The sequence below is a fragment of the Nannobrachium achirus genome (assembly GCF_963921795.1).
Source record: "Nannobrachium achirus genome assembly, chromosome: 21".
NCBI lineage: Eukaryota > Metazoa > Chordata > Actinopteri > Myctophiformes > Myctophidae > Nannobrachium > Nannobrachium achirus.
Window position 1 is genome coordinate 41,236,967 of NC_137828.1, and position 16,028 is coordinate 41,252,994.

The 16,028-nt window shown below is 40.5% G+C and overlaps 2 protein-coding genes across 3 annotated transcripts; one reads left to right on the forward strand and one right to left on the reverse strand.

The window, feature by feature from the left end:
• Positions 1–553: 553 nt before the first annotated feature.
• Positions 554–6,823, reverse strand: LOC308307146 (acyl-protein thioesterase 1-like). Of its 2 annotated transcripts, XM_080752308.1 has the most exons (10): positions 6,796–6,823; positions 6,462–6,544; positions 4,458–4,489; positions 4,299–4,364; positions 3,857–3,904; positions 3,699–3,769; positions 3,517–3,590; positions 2,862–2,963; positions 2,490–2,666; positions 554–895 (listed from the first exon to the last, which is right to left on the reverse strand). In XM_080752308.1, the coding sequence occupies exons 2-10, from the start codon at positions 6,522–6,524 to the stop codon at positions 833–835; spliced, it is 696 nt and encodes a 231-aa protein (XP_080608434.1). In that variant the 5' UTR covers positions 6,525–6,544; positions 6,796–6,823; the 3' UTR covers positions 554–832. The 2 variants fall into 2 exon arrangements, with proteins under 2 accessions (XP_080608434.1, XP_080608435.1); XM_080752309.1 differs by having other exon boundaries at positions 6,462–6,802.
• A 1,873-nt stretch (positions 6,824–8,696) lies between these two features.
• Positions 8,697–14,201, forward strand: mrpl15 (mitochondrial ribosomal protein L15). Its single transcript, XM_080752039.1, has 5 exons — positions 8,697–8,847; positions 10,590–10,747; positions 12,110–12,275; positions 12,826–12,949; positions 13,591–14,201. Exons 1-5 carry the CDS (start codon positions 8,743–8,745, stop codon positions 13,926–13,928), a joined length of 891 nt encoding a protein of 296 aa, XP_080608165.1. The 5' UTR covers positions 8,697–8,742; the 3' UTR covers positions 13,929–14,201.
• The last annotated feature ends 1,827 nt before the right edge of the window (positions 14,202–16,028 follow it).

A 16,028-nucleotide genomic window follows, 5' to 3' on the forward strand; every position in this document is an offset into this window, starting at 1 on the left:
CTCAAACAATACTGGTGCTTTCAGCTCTTCTCAAAGACTATTTTGTTTTTACAACTAATGGGGCTGATACCATAAAATAGATCTTGCCTGCGTGTATAGATAATGTGATGCTAGTCATGTTATTTAATTTATAAAAAACAGGGATGATTAAACTGATATTAACAAGGCTAGGAACACTGATATATTTGTATATTTATGAAAAGTTTGTGAGAAATAGCTATTTAAAATTCTCAAAATTAAATAAAGCACAGATGTAACATATGTTGCATTACTTTTGCTAATGTGTTGCATGAATATTCAACGAGAGAAGGTACCATACAGGTTTTAACTTAACCTATAATATACTGTGGTCGAATTCAAATTAAGCCATTTGTGTGGATCATGAAATAATGTACCTCTTCAGTCTGTGCAAATGATGAAATATCTGCAAAAATTCATTTAACAACCAACATAACTTAACAACAGGTAATTTATTGTGCGATCTCAACAGACAGACAATAAATCTTAACTATAGCCCTAGTTCCTGCGGGAGATGGCTTTTCCACAGAAACACACTAACGTTACTCTAATGTAACACTGACGATCGTGTGGCCTAGTGGCTCCAGGCTGGGTTACTACAGGCTCATTTCAGTCATGCCTCTTCAGGTGCCAGTCCGTGGTCCGAGATAGCCCTGTTTTAGCTCTTATGAGTAGCAGCAAGGATCATGGAGTACACACGAAGTCAGGTCGGTCTGTGGTTCCACACTGTAGTTCTGTAGGTTCTATGGAGCGTCACTGCAGTTGAGGCGTTCTAGATAGAACTAATGATGGTCCTGTGTGGGTGCACAGCAACTCACAGGTTCTCAGTGATGGGGGGAAGCTGTTTTGCTATGAATTTCTTGATATCCAATATTTCCTGTGGGGGGAGGTAAGACAAGATGTGCTAGTGAAATGTTTACTATATTAGTACAGTATCTTTCATACATCTGCAGCACAAAGCAATTGTTTTAAAATGACAGTCAGTCCAATAAGACTCTTTGGTCTTAACAAACACAATATCTCTAAATGTAATGAGTAATGCACTCATTACATTTAGAGATATCGTGCCATAAAACTTGCTGAGCACTTTCATTGTATGTAATATTAATTGAGAAAGGGTATTTTTAGTAACGCCTCTGGCGCTGTCCCGGTTATTACTGCGTTTATCCACACAGAACATACTGCTCAAAGAGGAATGCTGCATTGCTGCAGGGTCCCCCTAGCAGTCTATAGAAACAGTCCGCACTCACACCGAATTATTTGATTTACCGCAGCAGCAGTCATAAACAAACAGACGTGTTTCGGCTACTCAGGCCTTCATCTTAGTTTGAAGGCCTGAGTAGCCGAAACATGTTTGTCATGCGGATAATTACAATAATTCAAAGAAAATTCACCTTGTGAGTGCGGACTATTTTGATTTTTGAAGTTGTGTACTTTATCCTTAACAATATGAACCCCTAGCCATCCACCCAATCCCACCCCTGCATCTTCCATACCAAGAAGATCTTGGGTGACATACTGTAATAGACAAAATACTGGCCAAAATACCAGGCACATATTCTGCAAAAATAGCAATCTTCAAGCTTACGATGCGTTGCAGAACAACAAGTTGTGACCTTGTAGACTGTCTATTTTAGCTATTGACATACAACAAAAATATATAGGGTTTAAGTGGTTAAAGAATAGCTCCACATTTCTATACTGTCTACTGTCTTACATTGTGTTGCTCTTCAAATCCTAATCCTAGTATTAAAACCACTGACATTCAGGATCTGGTAATCTTGAAGAATCTGGTTCAGGATGATCCTATCATGAATTGCTTTGAAATACAGGGACAAAATCTGTCACGGGATTGTTTGACCCAGGATCACTAAAATAAACTTTTAAAAAAAAAAAGGATTTCAAAGTATGATCTGATCAGATTTGGATGAAACGCTTAGAATTATTGGGCCTGAGGATGAGCCCTAATAATATGAGTGACCCCATGACCTTTCCTCTTGTGCCATTCCCAAACCAAAATGTCAGTTCTGCACACAAGATGTATAACAATCTAAACAGACTGCAGCATGAACTCTGTGTTTAGTGAGTGACCCCACAGCCTTTCCTCTGGCGCCACCCTCAGGCCAGAAGGCAATTTGTTTACAATTTTATAATAATGTGTCAATATTTCAGTTAATTTACAATATGCCCCTTACCTATTATACTGTAGCACTAATATTGATCTACATTTTTCATTATTTGTTTTCACATGTACAGGAAGGGATGGTAATGTTAGTTGGTTCACACCATTTAAGCCTGATTTATACTTAGTTGCAGATCTACAAGCTCACACCGTTCGTGATGCGTTGTGAGCTTGTAGATCTGCTATTTACTGAGCACAACAACGGCACGCAAACAACTATAAACCAGGCTTTAGGTCTGATTTGGTGTAGCTAACAGGGCTTTATAGATTCAGTCTTGTTTTTACAGACCTCTGGGCAGGCATTATGACCAAGTCCCCGATACTTCTTGAAGGAGATGTTTGCCGGATTGATGAGGCCCTTCATCTTTTCAATGGTCTGAGTGCCAAAATAAAGGGGAACCAGGGGGTCGGCATCTCCGTGGCATTGCAAGAGGTGCATGTCTTTGTTAACGCTGTTGGCACAAGCCTGAGAATAGAAAAGATTAGAGATTATGATCATTGGATTATTATAGATTAAAGCCTTGATCGGGGCAAGCCTACGTTCAGTTCATTTGCTATCCGACCAATTTCACAATTCACTCAACTCTCCCTGGTTGGTATTAAAAGATGAATTGTAATGTAAAGGGCAATGGGCACATAACAGGCTGCTTAAACACCGTACCTGTGGGAAGGACTTCCTCAGAGGGAGCCAGCAGCTGAGACCCACCACGCCTGCCAGCTTCTGGTGCGTGGTCAGAGCAGTGTACAGAGACAGCGCTCCACCCTGCAAAGACAAGCAACCGCTTACAAAGACATATGTTCCCCCCCCCACTTAAAATATAGATAGATACCTTTATTATCCCATGGGGCGGCACAGCAGTTAAGGTCACAGTTAGAGTAAGAAAAAGACAAAGTACTGTTGTGTACCGCAAAAAGAAAAAGCAAGAACCCCACCCTGGGAATTAGATGTCAGAGTCTTTGAAATGAGGTGATGTCGTACACAACATGCAAGAATTCAAAGAGTTGCAATAGTAGAGAGCAACGGAAACAAGTAAGTGTGTATTTGAATACTGTTAACTAAATTGCTTTTCTTTACAGAGTTCATGTCATTTTTTCTGATCTCACACTTGTAAAGTGACTCTTGATAAGAGGGTCCTGCTAAATGACTATTGTAAATTGTTAATCTCACAACCTCAGCACACCTAATAAAACAGTAAATGATATATCTTAAGAACTTTCTGGGGGGGCAGATAATAAAACATATTTCCTAAAGCATTGTACGGTAAGTCACAGAAATAAGGTGGAATTAAAAGGTCTAACCTACACGCATACATTACCTGTGAAAATCCACCCAGCACTATTCGGTGGGAGGGTATTCCATTCTTCACTTCTTGGTCTATCAAAGCTTTAACTGTGTGAAGAGATGAGTGCCATTTTGAAATTGTACGCAACTTAACCTGTATTCATAAAAATCATATAGGAAGCTATAATATACTGTAGTTACATAAATCTTACATACTGTTCTCTGATGCCCTTTTAATACCAATTTCATCTTCCTCTGCGTCTGAGTTCAGTGAATATATGTCAAACCTGTGAAATATTCAAAACAAATGTGTGAGTATCCCACTGAAAAACCCTCAACCTTGCAGAAGTTAAACATAAACCAAGAGTTCTTACCAAGAGGGCATGGACATTCTCATGTTCAAGGACACAGGCATTTTTGGACTGTGTAATCCAAGGAAGGAAAAGAAAATTACACAATTTGCTGTGACAACAGATGAGATTTCATTGCAAAACACAAAATAATTAGGGTTGGGATCCTTTTTAATGATTCCCTCTTAAAGGTCCGATTCCTTAGCTGTTCCATTTAACGATTCCTATAAATTCCCATTTGGAACCTTACAGGTCTGTAACTCTGAGAGTTTACGAATGGAACCAAATGGATCTGAGGACCACTGGTATTGTAATTGTATATGTGTCATAACAAAACGGTTCCGAAAAAGGTTCCAAATGTGATGGAACCCATTCCGGTTCCTCAATATTGGATCTGGTTCCTCCGCTTCCGGATCCCAACCATAACAATAATAATAGGGCCTACAGAGGGCCTGCTGAGACTTACGCATGTGGACAGATGTATTTCACGTGTGGTAACCTGATGCCGAGAAAAGCCTCTGCCCAGCCATGACTAGGATTAAAACAACATTAAACAAATCTAAATCATCATGTTTATGAATGATTTCCAAGAATTGTATGTAAAAGATAAGGAGGAGAAACATACCCTGTGTCACCCAGACCATGGAGGAATATCACCTGCATTAGAGAATATTAATAATTAAGGTAAGAATCACTTTTTTTTTTTTTGTATTCTGTGAGAGGATAGAGGTACAGTGAGAGCAGAAGGGATTTTAAGAAACAGGTTAAAGCTGAAACTATGTAACTTTCCTCTTCTACCCCGGATTTGAACCCGGTTTCCTGCACAAGAGCTGACATTTTTACCATTGAGCTAATAGAGCCTGCTTGCTTGCTCAGGGGATAACAAAAAATAATCTTGACCTTCAGATCAAAGTTCATGTCAGGTCCAGTGTCTAGGTGAGTTGTGACCTTTAACACAATCTAAATATCTCAATAGAAGAGCAGGGAGACAAAATACAACCACCCCAACTGGAATACAAGACAGGTTGGCAGCATATCTTTAGAATGACTGGGTACCAGGACAACTGGGTGGGCACCAAACCCGAAAAAATGTCGAAAAAATGACCACCAAGGTAATCAATAAAGTCAATCAACGAATTCGCTTCTTGCAAAGAGTTGCCCCACTGATCAATATTAAATCCCGAAAGACACTAGGAGGTGCTCTTATTGGGCCCCTCATTGATTACGGAGTCCTTGTCTGGTATCGCGACGCCCCAGCTGCCTTAAAGCTAAAGCTCCAAACAGCCCAAAACAAACTAATTAGGGTTGTGCTTGGTCTCCCTCCTCTGACCCACCTTACCGAGCATCACCACGAAAGCGTGGGGTGGCTCAAAGTAGCTGACAGAGTACAGCATCTTGCAATGGGCCTGGTGTACAAGATACACTACACCTCCAAGATTCCCATGTACCTGACAAACTACTTCTTAAAGGTCAAGGATGTTCACGATCATAACACCAGAGGCAGCTCCACTAATCATCATCAGCGTAGATTTAACACTAAACAAGGCGCTAACTCGTTCTCCTGCTATACCATCAACATGTGGAACGCCCTTCCACAAGCCCTAAAGGAGAGCAAATCCCTAGCCTCCTTCAAAATTGGTATGAAAAGTCACCTTCAGACAGCAGCTACCCGTGACTTGTAAATAGACTAAGCCCCCATGCTCCCCCCCCCCTTTTTCTTTGTATTCTGCCTTTTGTATTTGATGTTATGCTTTTGAAACTGATATTATCCTAGATAAAGTACTATGTTCTATCCGTCTGTCTTTCAATGTTATATGAGATACTTAAAGTGTGGTTCCTGTGGAAATAAGCCTCGGCTTTCTAGGATCTCCTTTTAGTTGACCTTGTACCAGTGATTTGTACTGTCATGAAACTGTACTTTTTTTCTATTGCAAACTTCTAATAAATTCTTCAATCAATCAAAAAAAACCATCTGGGCACTAGGGACATGTACATAGCATGCTGCTTTGTTGTTGTGATATTTAAGTTAATTTAACCCACTGTTCTTTAAATTCCCAAACACAACACAACAACGAGGTCAAAAGTACAATATAAGAGTTTATTTGCCAAAATAGTACTGAGGCTAAAGGTACATGATGTGTTTAGGGGTTTAAAGAACAGTGGGTTAAATGTGTCCGACTGTCCCTAGTGCCCAGATGGTTTAGTAGCCCACCACCACTGCCCACTCTTCCAGGTACCCAGTTATATCTCCACCCCTAAGTGCCCACTCGTCCAGGTGCCCACATGTTCCTAGTGCCCTGCCCAGATGGTTTTGGTGCCCACCTGTTCTGTTACCTACATGAATGGTGATTAGAACATTGAGTGGACAAGACAGGACAGGACAGGACAGGACAGGACAGGACAGGACAGGACAGGACAGGACAGGACAGGTATAGTCTTTTAGAGACATTAGCCTAATGTGCTGGTGTTTTACATAGTCTCCAAGTATTATGGAGTGGAGAAATGTCCATTTGTATTAGGCACGCTATATGTTACTTGAATAAGAATAAACAGTTATTTCTTAAGCTAAATCAAAATGTGACCAATGTGTGGTGTGGGACTGTGGGCACAAGTTCACAACTGAACTCACCGCTGCAGTGGCTTTCTTCGCGGCAGGCACGATGGCAGGTAGAGACATGCTGTTGCCGCACATACAGCACAGCGCTCAGGCAGCTGACATGTAAAATAACAACACAGTAATACAATACAAACGTTATTCCTTGACAGGCAGTCACAATGTCAAACAAAACTGACACATTCTGTCGCCCTTGGCTCTGATTGTTCCATGCAAAAAAGAAAAAGGGAATCGGCAAAAAGAAAAGGCACGCAAAGAAAATTAATACATGACGGCTTCTGTTAATAATTGTGATCTGTCTTTTGGAAGTTGAATTTTGTTGAAAATAAACACATATATTTTGTTTTACCCCCGGCTTACTAGTACGCAACCGCGACTGACACACTTTGTAGTCCTGCCCACGTTTGCAACGTGATTGGATGGAGGGCAGTGTTGCCATTTTGCGCGAGAAATAAGCAACAGTCTATGAAAACAAGCATAGAGCATAAACAAGCTCTATGCTCAAGTGCCCAGATGGTTTTGGTGCCCATCTGACCTGTTACCCTCATGAACATCTAAAAGCTGCTAAATTCTTGAAAGAAAGTGAAACATTTGGAATATTTTTGAAACATATTAAAGGGATATTTCACTTTAAGAACATGTTTCGAACATTGTATCTTCTACTCAGGTAGGCTATATGTCAGGAGCGCTCGTTTTGGGGCACAAGGTGGAGCAACCGCTCCTTCTGGGAACTATGAATCTGAGGTTAGAGTTAGGATTAGGCATAGTTTTACTGAGGTTAGGGTTAGGTTTAGGCATAGTAGCATTCACCAGGTTAGCATTCACCAGCGTGGGACTAATGGGAACAATGGAGGAACAAAGAGACTTCGGACCAATGCAGTCAAATGCTCTACCACTGAGACATGGGCTTCTTCCACTTCCAGGTGAACTAAAACAAGCGCTCATTTCCCAAGATAACTGGTAACAGAGCAGTGCCTCCTTCGGGGAACTATACCCACTACAGGGTTATAGATGCCCATGAGGTGATTCACCTCATGGGCATTTTGGAGAATATATACTTCACCTCAGGTGAAGTATATAGACCTATATATATATATATATATATATATATATATATATATATATATATATATAGGTCTATATATATTTTCTTTCTTCTCCAAAATATAAAAAATAACTTAAAAAAGTAATTGAAAGAACACAGCCTCCTCAAGTATTTAATAGGAGGGCAATATGACTCGAGTCACCAAAACTATAAGGGTGTTTTCAATTAATCTAACATGGTTAAAATGGAGTTTGAAGTTACAATGGGTTTATAAAGGAAGTTGGCGTGTCTGATAAAATGAGTATGAACTATTTAAATACAGAATCAAGCAACTTAAAAACAGTCTGGGCCTGGGGTGTTCACAAAACAAGCCTGAGTTTTTAACTGAAATATCACTTTATCAACTTGACTGCTCATTATAAGCAGACATGGCAACACTGATAGCGGGTCGTTTCACTGAGCGAGCATTGGTTCGTTGAACTGTCAGTCATCGGGTTTACTGACGATTTTCAACGCTGTGACAGCGAAGTAACCTCTTTAACTGAATTAAACTCTATGGTTAGTTAGAGTTTGTTCTTGTATTATACGCTATGGGCATACGTAACACTTGAACGTGTCCTGCATTAGGCTACTAACGACAATTAAGTTAAATATGGCCTATTGATTTAACTTGACAAGGGCTGTTTCAGATTGAACAGCATGCATTCATGACCGTCACTACGGCTTCGAGTGTGCGCAACGAGACAGTCGAATGGATTTTCCTCATCATTTATAAGGATCCAGTAATAATAATAATAATACCAAATACATCATGTAAAAAAGGCCTTCCCGATGTCACACGGGTCAGGTGGTTTATAGGTCACCATGGTTACCAGAAGAGCAATTAACTCAACATAATAGAGCTGGGTGATAACAAGGACTCTAGCCCTGAATACAGGACCTGTATTCAGGGCTAACAGGGACTCCATATTCGAATATGGATACCCGCTTGGAACTCCTAATATGGATATTAGTTGACTCATCGAGTCATCGTGACCACATAATCTCATTAAAAAACGTCATAATTATGTCAGCCTACAAAAGGCACAAGACACCACCACACAAGCTCATAATGTGCTTTTATTTTGGAGTCACCGTCAGACTGCATCATATCCGTATACGGAAATCACGTGATCGTGGTGCCCTTGGTTTTTGTTGTACTTTCAGAGACATTTGACATGTGTGAGTGAAGACAGAAGAACACGTAACATCATGTCTTTGACCAAAAAGCCTGGCGGTAAAGCTCTGGAGGTTCTACAGAACCTGCCTCGCATCTCGCTGATGAACCTGCGGCCTGAACCGGGCTCCAAGTCGCAAGTAAGTCTGAAAATGAATGTCCCACATCATCCATTCAGCATGAAATTACTGTGCTGCTAATGTTAGCCACATCATACCATTCCTGCAGCCCCACACATTCAGTGGTGTGTAACGCAGACAGTGTTTCTCAAACAAATTTCAAGGTCTCCCCTTAACTCTGACAGTGTACAAATGGAACCAAATGGACCCGTCATTTGTACACTGTCAGAGTTACATACTTGCATGGGTCAATTTAGACCGCCCTAAAGGAACCCACAGAATCTCTGGAATCCACTTTGAGAACCACTGGTGTAACTTAACAAGTACACTTACTCAAGTCCTGTATTTAAGTAATAGGTATTTGTACTTTACTTGAGTATTTCCAATTCCCAATGATGTACTTTTACTCCACTACATTTACTACATTCTGCATAATGAGCCTATTCTTACTTTTGTTACTTTAAGTCATTTTTTATACCAATACTTTTGAATATAATGGGGTGATAAATGTGATTTTGGTGCCAGGTTTTGCTGGGGAACCCCTGGAATCCCCTCAAGGATCCCTGGGGTCCCTGGCTGAAACCCCACTCTGAGAATCACTGGGTTAAACGTCATATTTAAGACTGCGTGCACTCACCAGTCGCTTTCAGATGGAAATCTCATATCCAAAACAGTTTTGTCCACATAGTTTTTTGTCTACAAGCTTAAGCTTTCGAGGCGTGTTTTTAGGGATGGTCCGATCAGGTTTTTTGGAACCGAGCACCGATCACAAAAGTTTGATCACCCGATACCGATCAATCACCGATCCGATCAAGTTATTATTTCTATATTATTTATATTTTCTAAATGTTAATGTTTTAACTTTAATTAATTAATTCACTCATGAATTAATTTATATATTTGCCTTATAGTTATTTACCAGCATTACTATGTATTTATTATCATAGCAGTAACTAATTATTCCTTCAGCATTGTGGAAATCAATACCCCAAAATGGCCTCAAGTGGGCATACTGAACGGCTGGTTGATCGGATGCACCGATCGGATCGGATCGGTGAATTTACCTTTTGATCTAAACCACCGATTATCGCCGATCACGCTTTGATCGGCCCGATCCGATCCATTGCCGATTGATCGGTAACATCTCGCTTGTAGATCTGCTACTTTTGGTGCCTTTGTGTGATGTAGTATGTAGTGTGATCCAAGTAGGGTGTTAATTTACAAAAAAAGCAAACCTTGGTTCGAAGTGAAGCGGTGAACTCTTATCCTATGTGTTCTAGAGCCTAAGAATTCAGAATTCTGAATGAATGAATGATTTTATCTGGAGGGCCAAATTGTCATGTGAAGCTTGACCAATCCTCAAAGTATGGTCTCATTGGACATTTTTAATCATCCAATCATCAGACCGGGACGGACACTACACACATATTCTGGACGTACGGGACAGATAAAACCTGTTCATTCTGGACTGAAATGACCATATATGGACACGAGGGGACACACATGGGACACACATTTACGGACAGATAAAACCTGTTCATTCTGGACTGAAATGACCATATATGGACATGAAGGGAGTCGGGACACACATGGGACACACATTTACGGACGGATAAAACCTGTTCATTCTGGACTGAATATGGACATGAACGGGACACACAAAGCCACTCCTTGGAAGCGGCTTTCACCGCTTCAAAAACAAAAGTTAGAATATGGAGATAACGATATATAAGTAACTGTTCCACATTGTTGATTGATTCCAGGAGAAACGTCGAGGCAGAGGTCAGTACGGTGGGAACAGAAGCGGACGAGGGCACAAAGGTCAGCGACAGAGGGGCAACCGTCCCCGCCTGGGGTTTGAGGGCGGTCAAACTCCATTCTATCTGCGCATCCCAAAATATGAATATAATAAAGGGCACAGGTGAGATTTTTTAATGTATAATATTTGGTAGAGGTTCGGTAGACTAGAGGTTTTGGGTTGTGTAGTTACCTTGCCATGATGTACTTACTGTAACTTCAAAGGTGGACTTGAAATAAAAAACTAGAAATACTGTTCCTACGAAACAGTGTGGGCTCGCATGGAACACCATGTATGGGCATAAAGATCTACCCTACGGGAGCTCACACATGGAACACCATATGGGCATAAGGATCTGCCCAACGGGAACTCCAACATTACTTCTGAGACTCCAACATTCAATCCCTGAATGAAATGAATGGGTCTCTGTTCCTCTCTCTCCAGACTCATTTCCCATTGGAAATGTGTTGGGTGCTTAAAGTTAAATATTTCAAAAACGACAAAAGATTTCATGTGGGTGTTGTTATTTATATCAGGATCTTCAAATGATAAAAGCAGCAGGAACTTGACGTTTGTTTTTATTTAAACAGTACTGGGTTTTGTTTATGGGCTAAAAGACTTTGAGAGCTGTTTCACTGTACACTGTAAGTCAGAGAGGAGCATATTTTGAATGATCATCAATTTCTAATCAATGGAGCAATTATTTTAGATTTCTTGCCACATAACCCAAACCTACGGTAGCGTACTTGGCCGATGGACCTGACAAAAAGCTAGTTCAAAGTTGTCTATATAGAGGGTATGCGCACAACATCATCGTACCCGGATGTTATGCGGGAACGCCTACTGAGTAGGGGTGCCACAATACTGAACCGAACCGGTATACCGAACCGAATGGCCCTGTATTGAACCGAACAGCCCATACCGAATGAACTGAATTTCTTTATTTTTTGGGTGTGGTCACATCATTTTAACTCTTTTTGTACACTTTTTTGGAGAAAATCTTCCTCCTAGTATAATCATAATAACTGATTATCATGTTTTAGGGGGGAAACAAATGATTGCACCCCATCTTTAAAATTAACTGAACATTTTGGATTCTTTATTTTTTCATTTTCAATTTTTACTGTACCAAAACCGTTCCAAAACCGTGAGCCAAAAACCGAGATAAGAACCGAACCGTGGGCTGACTGAACCGTGGCACCCCTACTACTGAGTGGCAAAAACACAGACTCATGATGAGGAGTCAGCAGGAGTCACGAGGAGTCAGTAGGAGTGAGGAGGAGCGCTTCCAAACTCCAATGCTTCATGCTGCTTTATGTTTTGCCACTCCGTCTGCCACTCAGTCTGTCCATGGTGCTGATCCTGAGTGGCATGTGATGCATACCCTCTATACTAAAGTTGTAACTGAAATTTGATTGGAGTCCTTTGTGCCACAAGTGATTTGATACAATAACGCATGATTGCTGCTGTGCTTTTCTTCTACAGTGACCGTCCACAGTACCCGCCCCTATCCTTGAAACGGCTGCAATACCTCATTGACCTGGGAAGGGTTGACCCCACACAGCCCATTGACCTGACGCAGCTTGTCAATTGCAGAGGAGTGACAATTCAGCCTCTGAAGAGAGACTTTGGAGTGCAGCTTGTTGATGAGGTAACTGAACTGAGCTTTTGTGCAGCTGAACCTGGCCCCTCTCATTATAGTCTTGAGCTTGTAGATAGGCTGTTTTCTGTGATTGTTTTAAGATTAGAGCATTTGAAGTGGTCAAGAAATATGTTCTGAAGCATCTTCCATAAATTGGTCTCGGATGTTTCATAAAAGCAAGGTTAAAGCTTCAATCTATGATTTCTGGTTGGTAGTACAGTATGTAGCAGCTGTAATAACGGCATATTACTGACATCATAATTGCACATATTGTCCCATGAGATTTTTGTACTGTATGTGTGTGTGTGGAAATGAGTGTGTTGAAGTAGGCAGGCTGTATACTTGCAGGCTGACATTGTTTACACTCAAAATGTAAATGTAATGTTTACACCCTTTCTGCAATGGCAATATTCCTTAGTCCAGTAGGTGTCGCCACATAACAATGTTCCCAGCTTTCTGACCAACTCATAATCCAGATGATGTTTGACTTCATTCTCTCTCCTCCACTGCAATATGAAAAAGGCTTGTGTTCTGTTTGTGTGTTTGTTTTTTGTACCAGGGTGCGGACATTTTTGCAGCGAAAATCAACATTGAGGTTCAGCGAGCGTCTGAAGGAGCCATTGCTGCTATCGAGAGAAATGGAGGCGTCATCACTACTGGCTTCTATGACCCTATTAGTCTTGGTAAACAATGACACACAGACTCATGCATGCCATACTTTTCCATATTGAATAATTGTATTTTGTTGCCATTTCAACCTTGTGATATAGTCTCATAACTGTCTAGTAACCAGTGGTGCAAAAATTATCAAAATGTACAAATTTTCTATCAAAAGTAGAAAGTACTCATAATCCAAGTTTTCAAATGTAAATCTTTTAAAAATAGAATGTGAGTGGATAATGGTTAATGTATGTTTTATAATAATAATCAAGTCTACAAAGTTTTCAAATAATTGTAGTGGAGTAAAAGTACAATATTTGCCTCTGGAGATGTAGTGGAGTAGAAGTAAAAGTATAGGGTGTGCCAAATGTAGTTCTAAGAGCGGCCATTTCTTGTGACAACACAGCCTTACACAGGTGTTCTGATTAGACTATAGCATTAGTTCTATGCAATCAAACAATTGAAACACCTGTGTTTTGTCACAAGAAATGGCCGCTAAGGACTACAATGACGTAGCCGCTGGCACACACTATAGAAAATTGGAAATACTCCAGGAAAGTAAAAATACCTCAAAACTGTGCTCAAGTACAGTGCTTGAGTAAATGTACTTAGTTACTTGACACCACTGCTCATCACTGTCATTGTTGTCTTCTTCTTTTCCCAGCGGTTCTTATCAGACCCGTCCCGTTCTTCCATCAAGGGAAGCCCATTCCGAAGCGAATGTTTCCCGGGGAACAATTGGTCCCGTACTACAGAGACGCTGCCAACCGGGGCTACCTGGCAGACCCGGAGAAGGTGCAGCAGGCCCGGCTCGCCCTGGCACAGAAGTACGGATACACTTTACCAGACATCTCAAAGGATGAACTCTATCACTTGCTCTCCATGAGGAAGGATGCCAGACAGATCTTCTTTGGCCTCAGGCCGGGCTGGGTGGTCAACATGACAGAGAAGAAGATCCTGAAACCCACCGATGAGAAACTGCTTAGCTACTACAATTCTTAACCCATTAAGACCTGAGGGCCATTCTACAAGTGGCTTCTAAATCAAGTGGTTCTCAAACTTTTTTGTGTCAAGGAACCCCACATTGAATTATATTTGGCCGCAGACGCCTGTTCTAAACCACTGTTCCATGTTGCTATAGCTCAAATCTAAAATTACAGATGTTTTCCCGGTTTTAACGGTTGAAACAACATGTACACTATGTATTTACTGTCATGGCTAACTAAGTGTAAAAGAAGACAAATTAGTTTGTTATACAGACTACTTTCAAATGCATTGTTGTCCCAATAAATCCTAAAATGTGTGAATTGTTTTCTACCACGTTCAGTTTTTGAATCAACAAACTTTGAGAAATCTTCTGTTAACTTTATATGTTTCATCTATAGAAGGGTAATTAACTGTGGCCATTAAACATTTTAGATACACGTTTTGTTTGTCATTTAAATGGCAAGCTCAATAGGCTAGTGATATGTTTGACGACACATTCATGAATGTATCCATTGCTTTGCCAACCTCAGACCGGTCATATCAATTCATAAATGAGCTTGTGCGACATGATGGAAGGAACGTGGCCAGTAACAGGTGAGGGGGAAATAAGGAAAATAAGATAACTCAAAGAATGAAAACAGGAAACAGATGCCTGGTGATGTGTTGTTACATGTGAAATGGGTTGCCTCAGTCTAGAAGGGGAGTTTGAAATTAGTCATAGGCAGCTGTATCCTGGCCTGGACGTTCAAACGATTCGTACCCCCTCTTGGAATACAATCAGAGGCATACACTTAACTAGTTTGCCCGTTATGCTACACAGCGGAACGCATACTACCACATTCTGACTTTGAAAATCGCCCCTGTCGGCTGGAAACCTCACATGTCCAAAACTGTTAATTTTGGACATGTGATCTAGTAGACTACAAGCTCAAAACATGTCACGCCGCATTTCGAGCTTGCAGATCTAACTTTTTATGCTTTTGTATGACACTGTAGTATGAGCAAGTAGGACGTTAATTTATGGAAAAAATACAAAACTTGAAATATGGAGACGAGAGGATTCTGCCGGACAGCAATGAAATGCAACAGATACCCTTGTTGCTGTTCCTTGATGAGGCTTTGTAACAACATTTCCATAGTTCTATTGTGAGACATTCCACAAGGAGTGCATTGCTCAATTCCAAAATAAATTTCTGAACCAATTCAAAATATATTATTTTTGTCAGGATTTAACTTTTACGTCTTCCAGTTTTCAAAAGGATGCTTATTTAAGCCATTTGGATTCATCGACAAGCCCCTTTGATCCATCCGAACTCAGCCATTATCTATCATTTCTCTTTTTGGGAACTCATGGATAATGGTTCCAGTTCATTACTCTTGTGTTTATTTTTTGAAGTCGAAATGGCACACTCACTATAAATAACTTGCCATTTTACAGCAGATATTGTCTTAGGGGACGCCGCCATAGAATTTCTGCTTTTATAACAACATTTTATCAAAGGAAGCATATGTTTGTGTGTGTGTGTGTGCGTGCGTGCGTGCGTGCATGCACAAGACTATTGTACACACAATTTCCACTGCCATGCTAGTTTGGTAAGCCTTGTGCAACTAATAAAAACATTATCATTTATATTGCATTATAAGACATGCAAGCCTTTCTCATTTCTCAATTTCATGGACTATAGTGAGTGAGGCTACAAACTTTTCTTTTGTCTTTGCCATGTCTTTATTTTGTCTTTCCAGAGATGTGAAGTACACAATGTAAAATCACTTACAGTGTTTGTGAAGTGGTTTATTACAAAAACAATACAAAGGTTAAATTCAAGAGCCATAATAACTTGTGGTTGGGCAAAGGGGGCTGTGGTTCCTGTGAGCATATTCCTAAATCTCAAGTAGACAGTAATAAACTATACTCAAGAAGGGGATACATACACAGCCGGCCCTGCCAGGAAAAGCCAGCCCAAATCCTTACAGCATAATACTTTAAATAAATCACACCACAGGAAAGAAAAAGCACAATCATTGTTTATGGCAGAGCTACAGTGCTTATCTTCAAAGCAGCAGATCCTTTTGAATTTCTATCAGGTCTCGGACTAGCATCAGGAGCAAAACTCT

What these genes read in the sequence shown, in the direction of transcription:
- LOC308307146 (XM_080752308.1), bottom strand. Translation starts at nt 6,524, where the DNA reads ATGTGCGGCAACAGCATGTCTCTACCTGCCATCGTGCCTGCCGCGAAG. An exon ending in CGAAGAAAGCCACTGCAGCG is followed by an intron (nt 4,490 to 6,461) that starts GTGAGTTCAGTT and finishes TCTCTAATGCAG; the next exon opens with GTGATATTCCTCCATGGTCT. An exon ending in AGAATGTCCATGCCCTCTTG is followed by an intron (nt 3,770 to 3,856) that starts GTAAGAACTCTT and finishes AATATTTCACAG; the next exon opens with GTTTGACATATATTCACTGA.
- mrpl15 (XM_080752039.1), top strand. Translation starts at nt 8,743, where the DNA reads ATGTCTTTGACCAAAAAGCCTGGCGGTAAAGCTCTGGAGGTTCTACAG. An exon ending in GAATATAATAAAGGGCACAG is followed by an intron (nt 10,748 to 12,109) that starts GTGAGATTTTTT and finishes TTTCTTCTACAG; the next exon opens with TGACCGTCCACAGTACCCGC. An exon ending in GAGTGCAGCTTGTTGATGAG is followed by an intron (nt 12,276 to 12,825) that starts GTAACTGAACTG and finishes TTTTTGTACCAG; the next exon opens with GGTGCGGACATTTTTGCAGC.